The sequence below is a fragment of the Aplidium turbinatum genome, chromosome 3 (assembly GCF_918807975.1).
Source record: "Aplidium turbinatum chromosome 3, kaAplTurb1.1, whole genome shotgun sequence".
Lineage (NCBI taxonomy): Eukaryota > Metazoa > Chordata > Ascidiacea > Aplousobranchia > Polyclinidae > Aplidium > Aplidium turbinatum.
In genome coordinates this window covers 8,845,490-8,862,930 of record NC_137474.1, presented here as the reverse complement: position 1 = coordinate 8,862,930, position 17,441 = coordinate 8,845,490, and the positions used below count along the sequence as shown (strand labels likewise).

Genomic DNA, 17,441 nt, shown 5'->3' with positions numbered 1-17,441 from the left:
CCCTAGCCAGACCTAACGAGTCACCCAAACAAAGCTGTACGCGATGAGATCTTTTTGTGTAGTGACTACAAATGTTGACGATAAGTGAGCGACCTGTCTAGGACTAAGGGAGATGTGCCACCTATGGGACAAAAATGACATTATTACCGATAAAATGCTTTTTTAATTCAAACTGTGAAATAAAGAAATTGTGTTGTGAAGTTTAGTCATTGTTTCATAACATGAAGTCAAAACAGTAACAACTTTAATATTAGTTTATTGCTTTTTATCTCATTAAAAAATGTCGCTCAAGTGTCCCATAGGTTGGGTGCATAACTGACCAATGGGACAAGAGGGTATACGTCCTGTGGGACACTTAGTTAGATATAGCAATGCGGTGTCTGACGTATCGCAATGAGAAACAATGTTGTTAACCTTAGTTCTTACGGAACAGTACTTCCACAGCACTACATAAAGGAAGTCATATCACATGTTTATTAGACATTCAAACGCACAAATATTTAGCAAAACAAAAGATAAAATTTGCAGGACAAATTCTGAAAATTTTACTTTCCGGCTAGCCTACAACAACTGATTATTGAAAGTATGGTGGAAAGAAAGAGATGTTTGAGAACTTGGAGAAATAGTGTAAACTGACTCGTCGAGTATAGGATAGGTCATGTCCCAAAGGTAATCGATTGTATTGTCCCATTGCTCAACCAACCACCATTTTGTGTTTAACTTGCCTGAAAATCTGTCACAGTTGGATATGTAGTTTTCTGTTGCTATGGTTTTAAAGCTAATCATATGACTCAAGTTTATTGCCAGGCCCCAGTTGTTATAACCCTGCTTTAGTATAGAAACGATTAACAACAGTCAACCTTTCAAAATTACTCTGACAGCTAAAAAAAACAATTAACTGATCTCACCACTTAAGTACACAGTACACCAGTAAGTAAACCATGCTGTAATGATGTAATGTTAATCTCGATTCCATGACAAAAATCTCAGTTCTTATGTTCACACATATTCAGAAATAATGAGCTGTCCCATAGGTGATGGTGTCCCATCGATAGCACATCTCCCCTACTTTCAGGTACTTAGGGTTTAGACGGAAAGCCAGGGCTTTTCCATCGATGTTGATCTTGAGCTCACGTTTTGCTATCCGGTTGTTTAAATGGAAGACTATCATCATTGTTTTGGTTTTCTGAGCTTTAACCTCCATCTCTGGAGGTGTGCCTACTGCCTAGTGAGGGGTTACTAACTTATTGCTTATCTGCAGAAGTGCAGTGGGTTTACTGGAAGAGAATGACAAGAGCTCGGTTCTTATGACCGAGCTGCTCAATTACAACGATCTTGCTGAATGTGATGCTCTCGGCGTTTAGCTGAAGGATAGTGGGACAAAAGTAGGCTTACTTGTCGACAGTGGAACTACAGCCCTCTGAAAAGAAAGGTTCCCATGAAACCTGTTGAAAGTTCCTGGTCGAGGTTCTGTTTCGACAATCTTCGTTTCGCATTTTCGTGCTTCTTCCAGAAGAGAACGCGTGAAGGTGAAAATAAATAAAGCACATTGTAGGCTATTTGGCTGTAATGGCTATAATGGCCAACAAATTGACCATTAATGCCTCTAAATTCAATCTATTAGTAATTCCTCCTAAAAAGGGTACAACAAATTTGATGAATTCCATGTTTTCTATAGAGCTGTTGAGCTAGAAACCATCGACCACGCTAAGTATCTTGGAAAAATAATTGATAAACAGCTCTCATTCGAACCTCACATTGCTGCGCTTAGATCTAAACTTGCTAGATCTGTTGGTATTTTGTCGAAACTTAAACATTTTCTTCTTTTCAATGCTAGACTACAGTTATATTATTCGCTCATACATCCACATATTATGAATGGAATAGCCATTTGAGGCTCTACATACAAAGCATATATCGAAAAACTTCAAAAGTTGCAAAACAAAGCAATAAAAATAGTGGCTGGAGGGTTGTAGTCAAAACACGTTACACCATAACCAATAACCATACTTCAAGCAGGTAAAAGTTCTAAAAATAAAAGACATTTACAAACTAGAAATTGCTAAATTAATGTTTAAATATGACCATAGGCTAATTCTTTACCCTGTACTTTTTCGAATTACTTCAAAAAACATCAAACGTTCATAATCGCTCAACTAGATGTTCAATCAAAAATGATAGTTACTTTGTTCCTCTGTATGCTACTACAAGACTTTAACGAAGCATCAAGTATAGTGGAGTAAAGATATGGAACTCAATCCCACTAGATATTAAAAAAAATCTTTGGACACATTTAAAAATCTTTACAAAAATTCTCTAATTGCAGAATATTAAAGTTGATTGCAGTGTAATTTACTAATGTGGACCGATACTCTTTAAGCTTTTAATCGTTGACTATCAACACCTAATATTGGAACTTGTAATTTTGACACATGGTGGCCTATATAAGAGGTCTTGACAACGCTCATGCTGCTGTCTGGACTGCAGGCTGATTGTCAGGATTTGGCTGTCTGGCGTTTATCTCGGATAATTTGATATCTTGAAGCACAACCAAGCAGCACTGAGTTGCACACAAGCTGAAGTGTAATATGGCCTTTCTACTAAGCTTTCTTGTACATAAACCACACTTCATCAGGCAAAAGAACGCATCTCATAACTGAATGATTTTACAATAATTATCAGTTGAGAACCAGCCAAAAGGTGTAAGCTCTATGTAAGCTCTATGGTGTAAGCTCTATGATGTTCAGAGGCATTTTTACAACGGCAAAAGGCTTTTTTAAACTCCTTTCGTTTATTCTGCATCAACTCATACAGATAACCATTTCGTTGTTTCCCATTTTTCACCCACATGATGTAAGTTTTTCTGGCAATGGAATGAGCCTGCTTAACTTCATTATTCCAACCAGGGACAGAAAATTTATTGCATTTCTTCTTATCAACTTATTATACTGTATTTGTTTTACTGTAGGTTTACAACTAAAGGTAAAACAGTCATTATAGGCCAACTACTGACATAGGTGTAGGTGCAAACAAAATTTTGGAGAGAGACTCATTTACCTAGATTTTAGCATACAAGATAGTTATTCAAAACTGAACAATGCAGAAAGGAATACCATACAACATCATATAGTTGCTTCTGTGCATTTTATAGTGTAAACCAACCTATTTCATATCTAAAACTCCAAACAAACCAGCTTTTCTACAGTTTTAGTAGGGTGCAACTTAGACCTACCATTATACTTGTGTAAGCTAGTATGTGAAACCTACTTGACTGCACACAAGGCTATTGGGGCAAATCATCATCTACAGAAATGTTTTTACACAACACTAGGACGCAATACTTTGTAAGCAACACTGCTTTTGCTTTACACAGTACCTTGTACTTGCACTGCTCACAAGTTTACTACGCTCTAAAGTTTAGAGCGTACGATACTCGCACTGCAGCTCCAGCCGCGATTTAAAATCAGCCGCCAGTCGAAGAAATCTCTCAAGCGTTGACATGACCTTTTACTAGAGGTCACCATGTTTTGACATATCATGGATGCAAGTTTGTTTCTGTCTTGACTCCTTGTTGCTAGTGTAGATATTTTAGTGTAATGTTTACTAAATGTTTATCATCGACTTGGCCGAGGGTGGCTGCTTGACTCGAAGACCGTCATGGTCACTTCGCAGCTTCCTGTTGTGATTTACTGTACTTACTTCAACGTTGCAGTGTACATTTGTTATTTTTCTTTGTTTCAATTGTGTTCGTTAAGCGTGCTCCATCATTTAATGATTTTGCTATTAGGATATTGCACAACAAAATAAACCAATCAATATATACTACAACTGTAAACTACCGTTATGCTATATATCGCATTCAGTCAGTTGTACAAGCACAAAATGTTGTTGTCGCAATGATGATGGGATCGCTTTGCTGGTGTTGAAGCTGTGAGCAACATTGTTTACACACATAAAAAGAAAGCATAGTAATCAAATTTACAGACTGTCTGCATAATCCGCTGTTCAATAAACCACTCTAAAAGACAGGAATGTTGAATTACGTGCGTTTCTGCATCGTTACTATTATTGCAGCTACCATGCTACTATTCGAATGAAAGTATAACTAAAGGTTAATTTATACCTCACAACTGACTGTGTATAGCAGTGGATATGCTGACACTGCTAAATTCCTGTAGTGAAAAGCTGAGAATTTGCAATAACGATTGGTAATCTTATTTCTTATGTTTCAAGTTTCTTTCAAGTTATACCCATGACAACGTTAAAAGCAACACTTTGTTGTGCGCTGCTAGGGTTCTTAGGGAAAGATGTATCATCAATATGCAGCTCCCCTGAAGCTAACAACTTTGGTACATTCTCACCGCAAAGTACCAATTACAGCTTAGGATCTATCGTGGATTACGAGTGCAATGAAGGATATCAGCTACACGGAAACACGTCAAGAGAATGTCTGCAGAGCGGCCTGTGGTCAGGAGCAGTTCCTTATTGTTGGAGTAAGTATTTTTGTTGCATTTGCTATTTTTTATTGATCCATTCCATGAAAGAATACGAGTGTTGAGACAATAATGAAGTAATAGTATTTTAATACACCACAACTGATTTCCCACGAGTCTTACAACTGAACAATTTGTTCAATGCTGTGGCCAAATAAATTTTTGTATGTTGGACCTGGCCTGTAAAATCTGTCATGGATGTTAGCCAAATAATTTACAAATTAATTAAATTAACACTTACTAATTTCAAAATTTAGAAATCTTTAAACAACCTGTTTTTCTATGGGATTATACATTCAGTTTAGAAATTTAGAAAATTAAATGTTAGGCTATCGAAAATCTTTTGTAGCCTACTGTAACATTTTCAAAGCTTTATTTCTGTTTGAGTTTTGAAAATTTAAAATGTCTTTTTCTTATTTCAGCTTCAAATTCTTCTGTCGTTCCGTTTCTGTATTGCAACCGTCCGCATGAAATTGAAAATGGCCAAATTCAACCTCTTAATGAAACAAGATTTTCCTTCAACGATATGATAACCATCGTATGCAATGACGGGTATTGCATGGAGGGAAATCCAACATCAACTTGCAGAATTTACTGGACTCCACCACCTGAATGCAGACGTTGTGGTAAGTGGAAATTTACACAATAAACCTGCACTTGGGGCTATTTTCACATTCTCACCTGGACCGATTTATCCAATTAAGTAATGTTTTCTTTGTGATTCTATACAAATTGTTAGACCTAGATCTTATGCATATTAGTAATCTGCATGTTGTTGCAGCAGATGAGATTTATTAACCAATCAGAAGGCAAGGTTTAAATTAATTGCAGTCATGTGACTGGTGCACTCATATTGTGTTCTTCTCGAAACATTTCTGATAAAAAATAAATTAAGTGAACGTTTTGCCGTCGACAGCGTGACGTAGCAGTTTGAGGGTTGTAGTCATTTCAATGACATGGGTTCGATTCCTACCTCTTATGGTAGTTTTATGTTTCCAGTGCAAAAATACACGACAACCAAACCAAGTGTCAAATTACGTGATATATCAGTGAAATACAGTACTTTGTACAGAAATCAATGGAAGCACTTTAAGGTTCACTTAAAAAACATTTGAAAATTGTTCTGTAATAAACTTGAGATAGGTAGCCATCAGAAATTGTATCCTTCGAGGCAATGTAAACTTAAACTCATGCTTGATCAACTGTGACCTCTCTTATAAACTCCTTGTCTTTTGTTTTTATTAGTAATTCCGGCATGCTTTTCTTTTCCATGCTTAATACTCCAAAAGATCATAAAGCAATCAACATTTTGCAACAGAACCACGGACGTCACGTGGTTGGACGTAAACAATTGCCTTGGAGTAAAATGTTACCTTCTGTTAGAAAGTGCAAACATAGTTTTTTTTTTGCTTAAATTTAATTGAAGCGTTTTATTGTCAATCAGTTTTAGTTTGTTCAAAATAAATGCATGACAAAGTCCCATTTGAAATTCTTGTGTTGCAGATTGCGATCTGCAATACAAGAATTTCAAGTTGGACTTTGTCATACAATTATTTTAAAACATTGAATTTCCAGGCATCGTATCTTTTGATCCGTGATTGGGCTTCTCTCTTGCACCAGCTTGACTGGGTGTGTAGTTGTTCTCTAATACATTAAACCCATACTCTACCCCATTTTTTGTAGTTTCAGTTTGTTTTGATTTTGATAGGCTAAATGATGGTTGATACATCATACTGTAGGTCATAGTTTCATATGAAAACCAAAATATCTTTAAAAATAGCATTGCACTTGAATATTTTTTAATAATAAAGAAACTCAGAGCTGGTACTAAAATAATGTAATGTTGGAATTTACATAGAGTAGAAGCTAATGTAAATTGTATATAGAATTTACAAAATGTAAATTATCTGCATGGAATTTCCAAAAAATATTACAGCCTACCCAGTAAATCACAGCTTTAACATAATTATAATTAGGCTCTATGCAAAACACAACTTTTGCAATGAAATGCTGTTTCGAGCTTTAAAACGTTTTCCAATTATGTAGTTGTTTTTTGAAAACTATAAAGAACGACTCCATGCTCTTTGTGTCATATTTTTAAAATCGAGTATTCCAAACGTGATATTAAAAGTTCAATAAAACAAAGATTGTGCATGACTTTTCCAGCTTTAATTTTATAAAATAATAGTACCAAACAGCAGAGATAAACAGCATGAATGATGGTGAATGGCTGATGTAGTGGTGGAACTATCAAGTATCAATATAAAATACTTGGTATCAAAAATTAACACAAACTTGAAAAATGTTTCAGTTGTCATATCTAGGCTTACTCATGGGAGATGAAAATTATTAAGTGGGCTGGAAAGAAAAGATCATTATTTTTAAGGGTTTGAACATTGTCAGTCTACTACATATGACATTTAAAATTCACAAATCCAAAGTTTATTGATTGCATGTTTCTGTTTATAATTTCTTTTTCGATGCAAGTTTTATGAAATTAGGTGAAAATAAATTTAGAAGATAAACATTGAATCGCCTTGAGTGGTATTAAAACAAAGCCAAAAATGTACGACTCCGACTACTCGATTTATAACTGGCCGACTCCGACTCCGGCTCCAGAGTTGCCAAATTTTGGAAGGTTTGCCAGATTTTTTTAAAATTTTGCTCTTTTTGATTTTTTAAAAATTTAATTTCATTTTAAGTTGTGATTGAAATTAACTGCGACTTTTATAAAACTAACAAAAACACTTTTTATTTTTTAGTAAAGTTGTAAGAGCTCAACACGGAAAGCAAGAAAAAATATTTTGAAAAAAGATTGCAAACAAAAACTTTATTTTTTTTCGTTTTCTATCAAGCCGGAGTCGGAATCTGTCTTTTTTTTAACCACTTCAACTCCGGACACGCCAAAATCCTTCCGAATCCGACTCCACAGCTCTGGTTTAAAGCTGATGATGTGTCACTGTAAGTGTAAATGCTCAATAAGTAAGCGCTACCCGTGGTGATGGCAATACTTTAACAAGCTGCAATGTGAAGAAGTGAGGTTTTGGTTTTGTTTTTGATTTTGAATTTTTATCCTCGAACTGACAAAGCTTTGATAGGTTATTCCTGGTAGTTTCGCATACTTGTAGAGGCTTTTGACGCAGAGCCGGTTACTGAGATTGACAGAGTGAAATTTCCGATTGTTGAAGTCTTGTAGCCCGGGCATTCTATTCATTAAGTGTCGCTGAATGGAGAGCAGTCTTTAGAATGCGTTGCTCAAGCGAACACCCCGAGAATCGAACTAGCGCCGCTTTATCTTGAAGCTTCTTCATTTACGAAGTCACGCGCTAACCAACTGAGCTATAGGGGCGGACCTGAGCTATCGGGGCGAACAGTGGTGTCCCATAACTGTATGTTTAAATTGGACACAAATATTTGTTTTTTCCTTTTGATTAAAAAGTTAATTAAGAGTTTTTTTGGATACATCAATGCGTAGGCCTATCTAATAGAGTTGTTGTTTATTAAGTGTATTATTGCTGTAAAAATAAGAAATTGAATTTATTCCAGAGATAATGTAGCATGTTTTCCTAATAAGCATAAAACGTGATTCCATTTAAATTTGTAAGCTAATATGCATTTATCTTTTTATTTTCAAATTAGTTTTTTACACGTTTTTTAACGATCTTTTTTGTACATTTTCGAACTAACATATGACAGCAGCATGAAGTAAGACGCGTTTAGTAATGACATTCTACTTTTTACAAACGTGAATATATAAAAGGGGAATGAAAAGTGGTGGTGAAAATAGTTAAACAGTTCAACAATTATTGCATGAACTATGAAGAAGATATTAATTACCCTTGAATATTTTGCTCTTCTTTTAGTGTTGGAAACACTGGGATGCAATGCACCAGCTAGAAAATCCTTTACCACTGTTGATCCTTTACTTCATCACTACCAAAGAGGAGACATCGTCACTTACAAGTGCGTCACTGGCTACATTAAGCTCAGCGGATCAACAAAGAGTACTTGTCTTTCCATGAAGGTTTGGTCGGGCACGCCTCTTACGTGCGTTCGTAAGTGAACAAAATCTGTTTAGGTATATCTTTGAAATTCTAACATAGCTGTTGTTAATAAATGATTGTATTGTCAAACATAAAAACCGGTATTTATTAAAAAAGAACATTTACAGTACTAGTATGTTCAACTCGATAAACAATGTTGCCTGAAATCGATTTGACTTAAATTAAATTTTATAACAAAATCAAGTACCTGGGCACCATTTACAAATTCTTTTTCGTGTGAAGGTCTGTGACGAGTATTTAGTCTTTTACAACTTTCAGATTACACAGAGAGAGAGGGGGTATTAAAAACCAAACAATTTTGTTCCTCTTTCAAAACACGCTGACTCACTTCTCAATTTGCAGGCGGAAGAACGATGCATGTGTTGATGATAATACTTGCAATATGATATCTTAGACCCACACTCTTGGGCAATAACCAATTTATCACTGGTCAAAAGCCAGCTTTTGTTCTGGAACGAATTGAGTCAAGCATGCTTAATTTAGGGCGAAAACGAATATCATTTCATTGATTAGCTCTGGTTTTTGAGATATGGCACCATGCCAAAGCCAATTCACTCGCTGATGTGGCAAGCAGTTTGCGTTTTTTTTTACTGGGATCTTTCGTCGGTCAAGTTGTGACCTTAATATGTTTAGTGTAAAGTAGGCGAGGCAATTATTCATACTGTTTTTGTTTTAGCATGCTTTTAAAGTTGGTTTGTTTTTTCTTGTTTTTGTTTTTTTATTAAAACTTCATATTTGGCCTAATGTGTTTTGCCTTTCTTGCTCTTTCTCCAAATACCTCGTAACTGCATAAATAAAACGGATAACTTCTGGTATATTTGAGGTGAAGTAACCTTTTCTCTTCAAAAGCATGTGAGAGCTGTAGTTAGAAAAGGATACCACTTGTATTTTTAAAGTTGATGATCAAGATAAGAGTTGGGCTTCTTACGGGATAACAAAAGACAAAACCCAAATGTCTTGCTGCAAACGTGACAGCTGCAGATGTATCATAAATTTTTGTGAAGGTGTTGCGACTGTGCCAAATTTCTTTCAACTTAATATTTTATTTCGGTCACAAGCACGTTTCAGCGTTCGCGTTTTGTCGCTTTTACCTTTTTCTTCGCCTTTGCTATGTTGACGTGTATTGTTTTTGCTGTGATGGTCAGAAATAAAAACACTTGGACTGAATTGAACACCAAGAGCAGGTAAAACGTGACGAGAAAAGCACGAACAGAAAACACTACGCAACCAATTGTGACGTCGGCGAGCGTCTGATGCTTTAGGTACAACCGTCAGTGTATTTGTACTGTAATTCTGTAGTTCGCTGCAGCATCTGAGGCATTTTGACCGGTAGACACTTTAACAATGAACAATTATCCCTATGAACCAGCTGACTGCAACAATGTAAGCCTTTTAACACTCAGCCAGAGAGTTAATTCAATTGTGGATCAAGCTTTCGCGCCAGCAAGACTTAATCTTTTGACTGGTCTCTGGTGGTGGATTATAATAACAATATGACTATAATAACTCATGAAATGTTTCATCGCAATAATTAGGGCGCACATGAACTCTATTTTGTTTAAAAGTAACCAATCACTTTCAATAATCAAAAAAGTACGGACAAATAAATATTTATTATATTTCCTTTAAACTAGCCAGGTTTATCAGGATGCTGAATATAAACAGATTGATTGGGATATAAAACATTTACATCCTTGGAATTTTTATCATGCCCTTGCCTCATCTGCTTTTGACCATTCATTCTTTTTGAAGGATCATAACTACCTGTACATTGGGTATAATGAGCAGTAGAAATGCTACAACAAGTTGCTCGACCAAATATAAGTTCAGCGATGCTGCAATTTGTGCTTTGCTGACAGGACTTTCTACTGTAAATTCAAGAACTGCTAAATAAGGGTCAGAATTGTCGCGAAAACACTATATAATCAAGCTTGTCACAGTCTTCACAGACGTTAAACTTTCCCATTAATTTATTGGTGTCCAGAAGATGAGGTGTTATGTGTGATACCCCATTTCTTTGTAAATTTAACATATTTATAGGAGATAAATTGAGTACCAGATTCGCTAATTATACATTCAGGAATACCATAACGAGCAAACGATTTCTTTAAACATGCAATCACTTGACAGCCACTTAAGTTCGGTAATACATCAACTTTGAAAATGTAGTTTAAGTGATCGACAGTGATTGAATAGTCATTGTTTTGGTAATGACAAATGCTGACAGTTCAACAATCCATGTCTTAGCGTATCTTCTACACCTTTAACATATTCGCTTACCGTAAACAAAACTCGCAACCAAAACTGGATATTTAAGCTCAAGCTCAAGTATTTTTCAGGTGGATGTCGCAGACCTAATGATCCACAATTTGGGTCGGTTCATTCCGAGGTTGAAGATCAAACAGAATTTGCCATCGATAAGTGGGTGATCTACAGATGTGACGAAGGATATTCTCTGGATGGAGATTCGAGCGTGTATTGTAGAAGTAATGGATGGACTCACGAACCAACTTGCAAACGTAAATGCTTAGGTTAAACATGCAATTGTCTATTAAATGCTTAGCTTAAACATGCATTACTGTAAGTATGGCAACAGCATTTGTCTTAATTTGATGGGATATTATTAAAAAAGTAAAAAACTAACAATTTCAGTTTTCTCGAGCAAAATTAGGGAGTGTGTGGTTATACAGTAAAAGTATCTTTTCTTGCATTTTGTTAGATCTGGTATGGTAATGTTCAGAAAGTCTTCACAACCCGCAGCTATATGCAATTACGATACTTTTTGAAAAACTGAAAAAGTGTATGCTACTCTTCGCAAACCAAACTGATTGTAGAAGGGATACACACACACCTACAAAATGGATTTTTAAATCTCAATCAAGAATTTGAGACAGTCACCATTAAAACTACATTTTTTCTTCTTTCTGTGTAGAATAAGAAGAAGAAGAAGAAGAAAGCTGTATTAATTCTTTTAAAGTATTTTTATTTTTACAGGCGGTTGTTCTCGACCAGACAATCCTCAATATGGTTCAGTCCATTCGGATGTTGAAAACCAAACTCTGTTTGGTTTAAACGAATCGGTGATCTATAGATGCAATGAAGGTTATTCTTTGCAAGGAAATTCAGTTGTTCAATGCACAAGTAATAGTTGGTCCCACACACCCACTTGCATTAGTAAGTAAAACCCAACAAACTCCCCTTGCTAAAAACCAATGCCCATTTTTTTGATGATAGATCTGTTAATAATACAGTATAACATATGTCCATTACGTGTATTGTTTAATGAAATATTTTTTAATTGATTGTGCTTTGTGTCATTTTTGTGAGAGGCAACGGTTGTAGTTTTGAGAACAAAATTATCCATTTACTTAATAGATTAACTTTAATAACTTGAAGTATCACCAAAAGAATCCACTTTGTGCCAAATGGGATATATCACATACATGTTATTTTAACACTTTTTAAAATTTAAAATCATTATTTTCACCGCACATTCACGCCGTCTACATATTTACTTTCACACTGATCTTTTCTGCCATTGAGTTGACCCTGGGAGCGTTTTGTAACATGTTTCCTTTCATTTGATTCGGTTTTTAGTTTTCATATTTTTCAACATTATGAGAACGATACAATATTTCTTTCTGTCGTCATACTTCCTTATGTTTTCCTTCAACCTTTCTTGTCATTATGTTTAGATAAAATAATAGTGTATTTTCGCTTGCCGGTAGGTCAGGTCATGTTCCGTGTTACCTATAGTTTTTGTGTATTTACTGCAGTCAGAATATTTGTTGCCATATTTTGCAATGGTTTGTACACTTTTGTTTGGTGTGGTAAGCTAATCCTTGAACGTGAATACTACAGTATGAAAAAAGCTTTTAAATCTTTATCAGATTTCTCATACGTGTTGTGCATTTAAATTCTAATATCTTTGCCATTTTTTTTTAGATTAAGATTTAGTTTTGATTAGTTTATCAACAATACCGACACTTTAACATTAAATGTATTTTCAGCTGGATGTCGCAGACCTAATGATCCACAATTCGGTTCAGTCCATTCCGAGGTAGAAGATCAAACAGAATTTGCCATCGATGAATGGGTGATCTACAGGTGCGACGAAGGATACTCTCTTGATGGAGATTCGAGCGTGTATTGTAGAAGCGATGGGTGGACTCACGAACCAAGTTGCAAACGTAAGAGAACATCATTTGTCTTAATTTCATTAAATGAATGTAAAGTAGTCATAGAAAGACCAATTCAGTTTTTTCAATCGAATTTAAGGAGTGTGCAGTTTTAAAAGTATCTTTCCTCGTATTCTGTTAGATTTGTTATGAAATAATAAGAAATTCTTCACATCCAACTATAGCCTACGCGATTGCAATTTCTTTGAAAAAGTGAAAAATGATCTTTTCGCAATCAAAACTGTTTACAGGAGTGATAAAAATTTACGAAAAAGTTTTTAAAATCGAAGTCACGATTTTGAGATTTTTATTTCAGTTACAATTAAAACTACATTTATTATTTTTCGTTGTGCAGGCGGGTGTTCTCGACCAGACAATCCTCAATATGGTTCAGTCCACTCGGATGTCGAAGACCAAACTTTGTTTGCTCTAAACGAATCGGTGATCTATAGATGCAATGAAGGTTATTCTTTGCAAAGAAATTCAGCTGTTCAATGCACAAGTGATGGTTGGTCCCACACACCCTCTTGCATTAGTAAGTTAAGCCAAAAAAAAAAAATTATCTTTGCTAAGAACGAATGCCACTTTTTGACAATATGTACACTTGGTTTGTACACTTTGGTTTGGTGTGATGATTCTTCAAGTGAAAACTATCAAAATTTTTTTTTGAAATCATCTACTAGACTTCCCATCCCTGCATTGTATTTTGATTCGTATTTAATGTCTTTGCCATTCTTTGAAGATGAAAAATCGTCAGCAACACCGAAACGCAAACCTCAAATATTTTCCAGGTGGATGTCGCAGACCTAATGATCCACCATTTGGTTCAGTCCATTCCGAGGTAGAAGATCAAACAGAATTTGCAATCGACGAATGGGTGATCTACAGATGCGATGAAGGACATTTTCTGGATGGAGAATCGAGCGTGTATTGTAGAAGTGATGGATGGACTCACGAACCAACTTGTAAACGTAAGCTAACAATTTCAGTTTTTTCACCGAATTTAAGGAGTGTGCAATAGAGTTTTAAAAGTATGTTTTATCGCATTTTGTTAGATGTAGTATGGTGTGATAATGAGAAAGTTTCATATTGTATTATAATATGCCGTTGCAATTGCTTTTAAAAACTGGAAAGTGTACTTTTCGCAAACAAAAGTGATTTCAGGAGTGATATAAGTTGAAGAAGTATTTTTCAGAATCAAAATCAAGATTTTGTGACAGTCATCATTAAGGCCAAACTTCTTATTTTATTTTCATTTTTACAGGCGGGTGTTCTCGACCAAACAATCCTCAATATGGTTCAGTCTATTCGGACGTTGAAGACCAAACTCTGTTTGCTCTAAATGAATCGGTGCTCTATAGATGCAATGAAGGTTATTCTTTGCAAGGAAATTCAGCTGTTCAATGCAGAAGTGATGGTTGGTCCCACACGCCCATTTGTATTAGTAAGTTAAGCCCAAAAAATGATCTTTGCTAGGAATCAATGCAACTTTTTGAAAATATGTAGGCTACATTTGATTTGTACCCTTCTGTGTGTTGTAGTGATCCTTGAAGTGAAATGTATAAACATAATTTTAAATCATTTACTAGAATTCCTTTATTTTGATTAATATCTTTGTCATGCCCTTGAGATTAAATGTCGTCAACAACACCGAAATGTTAACCTTAAATTTATTTCCAGGTGGATGTCGCAGACCTAATGATCCACAATTTGGTTCAGTCCATTCCGAGGTTGAAGATCAAACAGAATTTGCCATCGATGAATGGGTGATCTACAGATGCGACGAAGGATATTCTCTGAATGGAGATTCGAGCGTGTATTGTAGAAGCGATGGATGGACTCACGAACCAAGTTGCAAACGTATGGCAACAGAATTTGCCTTAATTTCATAAAATAAAGCTTTGGTAGAGAGTTTGCTTTGTTGTACTATGGACATACAATATATTGTATGTCTATTGTATAAAATATCAACGAAACGTAAGAAAACTAACAATTTCAGTTTTTCCACAGAAGTTAAGAGTGTGCAGTAGAATTTTAAAGATATGTTTTATAGCATTTTGTTAGATGTAGTATGGTGTGATAACGAAAATGTTTCATATTGTATTATAATATGCCATTGCAATTGTTTTTAAAAACTGGAAAGTGTACTTTTCGCAAAGAAAAGTGATTTCAGGAGTGATATAAATTAACGAAGTCGTTTTCGAAATCAAAATCAAGATTTTCTGACAGTCTTCATAAAATCCAAATTTATTATTTTATTTTTATTTTTACAGGCGGGTGTTCTCGACCAGAAAACCCCCAATATGGTTCAGTCCATTCGGACGCTGAAAACCAAACTCTGTTTGCTCTAAATGAATCGGTGCTCTATAGATGCAATGAAGGTCATTCTTTGCAAGGAAATTCAGCTGTTCAATGCACAAGTGATGGTTGGTCCCACACGCCAACTTGTATTAGTAAGTTGAGCCCATAAAATGATCTTTGCTAGTAATCAATGCACCTTTTTGACTGTATGTACACTTGGTTTGTATACTTTGGTTTGGTGTGATGATTCTTGAAGTGAAAACTACAAAAAAAACTTTTAAAATCGTCTACCAAACTTCCCATCCCTGCATTGTATTTTGATTAATATTTAATGTCTTTGCCATTCTTTTAAAATTAAAATTTGTCAGGAACACCGAAAGGCAAACCTCAAACATTTTTCAGGTGGATGTTACAGACCTAATAATCCACAATTTGGTTCAGTCCATTCCGAGGTTGAAGATCAAACAGGATTTGCCATCGATGAATGGGTGATGTACAGATGCGATGAAGGATATTCTCTGGATGGAGATTCGAGCGTGTATTGTAGAAGTAATGGATGGACTCACGAACCAACTTGCAAACGTAAACTAGCAATTTCAGTTTTTCAACCGAATTTAAGGAGTGTGCAATAGAGTTTTAAAAGTATGTTTTATCGCATTTTGTTAAATGAAGTAAGGCGTGATAATGAGAAAGTTTCATATTGTATTATAATATGCCGTTGCAATTGTTTTTAAAAACTAGAAAGTGTACTTTTCGCAAAGAAAAGTGATTTCAGGAGTGATATAAGTTGAAGAAGTCGTTTTTAGAATCAAAATCAAGATTTTGTGACAGTCATCATAAAATCCAAATTTATTATTTTATTTTTACAGGCGGGTGTTCTCGACCAGACAATCCTCAATATGGTTCAGTCCATTCGGATGTCGAAGACCAAACTCTGTTTGGTCTACATGAATCGGTAATCTATAGATGCAAAGAAGGTTATTCTTTGCAAGGAAATTCAGCTGTTCAGTGCAGAAGTGATGGTTGGTCCCACATCCCCACTTGTATAAGTAAGTGAAGCCCAAAAAATAACCTTTGCTAGAAATCAATGTAACTTTTTGACAATATGTAGGCTACATTTGATTTATACCCTTCTGTTTGGTGTGATGATTCCTCAAGTAAAAACTATAAACAAAAAACTTTTAAAATCATCTACCAGACTTCCCATCCCTGGATTGTATTTTGATTCATATTTAATGTCTTTGCCATTCTTTTAAGATTAGAATGTCGTCAACAACACCGAAACATTAACCTTTAATTTATTTCCAGGTGGATGTCGCAGACGTAATGATCCACAATTTGGTTCGGTCCATTCCGAGGTAGAAGATCAAGCAGAATTTGCCATCGATGAATGGGTGATCTACAGATGCGACGAAGGATATTCTCTGGATGGAGATTCGAGCGTGTATTGTAGAAGCGATGGATGGACTCACGAACCAAGTTGCAAACGTAAGTGTTCACGTTGTGATAACATAAAATTTGCATAGGCTACTTTTCTACCCATTCAAATGCATATCAAGCATGTAATATATATTCAGGGAGCAGAAATTCAATCAAAAAGTTGTCCTACAAGTAATTGATATGAAATTTGATTTCCTTGGAAGATAACTTGATAAAATTGAGAATTATTTCCATTTTTAAATCTTAAATTAACTAACTGTATTTTGACAGTAATTATATTAGGCCTAATATATTATTTTCAGCTTTCGATATGTTGTTGTTCTGTAAGAAAAAGATAACGGATTGTCAAGTTTTCACTTAAATGAAAACTTTTTAAGCCACCTGCATTGTTGAGATAGTTTCACACGCAGGTTATTTTCCAATATCTCGTTTTAATTGGCTGTCATAAAGTTTTAAATTTTTTGTTTGGATTTTTGAAATTTCTTCAACGTACAATTGCAATGATGTGTAAACAACTTTAGTTGAAAACACATGATTCTTGCAAACTGACAAGCAAACGTCGTGTTGTGGTGATTGTAATATTACTGTGGGCAAGTTACGGAAGATTTGTGAAAACAATGCTTTGCTGCTAACGCTCCAGGCTGTACTTTATTGATTGAAAATCATGCTATTCTATTGTTTTGCCACTACACCACGAAAGAAGTACGTTTTTTTTGTTTCTCAAAAGTATCAATTCTTGCTTTTTTGATAAAATAAAAAATCTTGCTGACGCCATTCGGGAGGTGATCCAACTTTGAAGGTCGGTCATATCGCATTATCACAAGCGTTTGTGTAGAAATAAATGCCTCGTCTAATTGAATAACTCTACGTCAGATTGGTAACAACAAAAGGACTATGTTCGCTGAAGTATTTTATGAACTCAGCAAACATGAGCCTGCATAGTTTCATTTGAGCACGATGCTTGA

General features: G+C 35.2%; 1 protein-coding gene across 1 annotated transcript in view; it reads left to right on the top strand.

The window, feature by feature from the left end:
- Positions 1-4,252: 4,252 nt before the first annotated feature.
- The window catches only part of LOC145766513 (complement factor H-like), a 31,232-nt gene continuing 18,043 nt past the window's right edge, over positions 4,253-17,441 (top strand). The window contains exons 1-14 of the mRNA XM_082578239.1: positions 4,253-4,493; positions 4,916-5,119; positions 8,357-8,548; positions 10,897-11,076; positions 11,552-11,698; positions 12,568-12,747; positions 13,091-13,270; positions 13,527-13,706; positions 14,000-14,152; positions 14,416-14,595; positions 15,009-15,188; positions 15,439-15,585; positions 15,906-16,085; positions 16,345-16,524. Of these exons, the coding sequence (XP_082434365.1) occupies positions 4,253-4,493; positions 4,916-5,119; positions 8,357-8,548; positions 10,897-11,076; positions 11,552-11,698; positions 12,568-12,747; positions 13,091-13,270; positions 13,527-13,706; positions 14,000-14,152; positions 14,416-14,595; positions 15,009-15,188; positions 15,439-15,585; positions 15,906-16,085; positions 16,345-16,524 (2,524 nt within the window). The remainder of the gene's footprint in view (positions 4,494-4,915; positions 5,120-8,356; positions 8,549-10,896; positions 11,077-11,551; positions 11,699-12,567; positions 12,748-13,090; positions 13,271-13,526; positions 13,707-13,999; positions 14,153-14,415; positions 14,596-15,008; positions 15,189-15,438; positions 15,586-15,905; positions 16,086-16,344; positions 16,525-17,441) is intronic.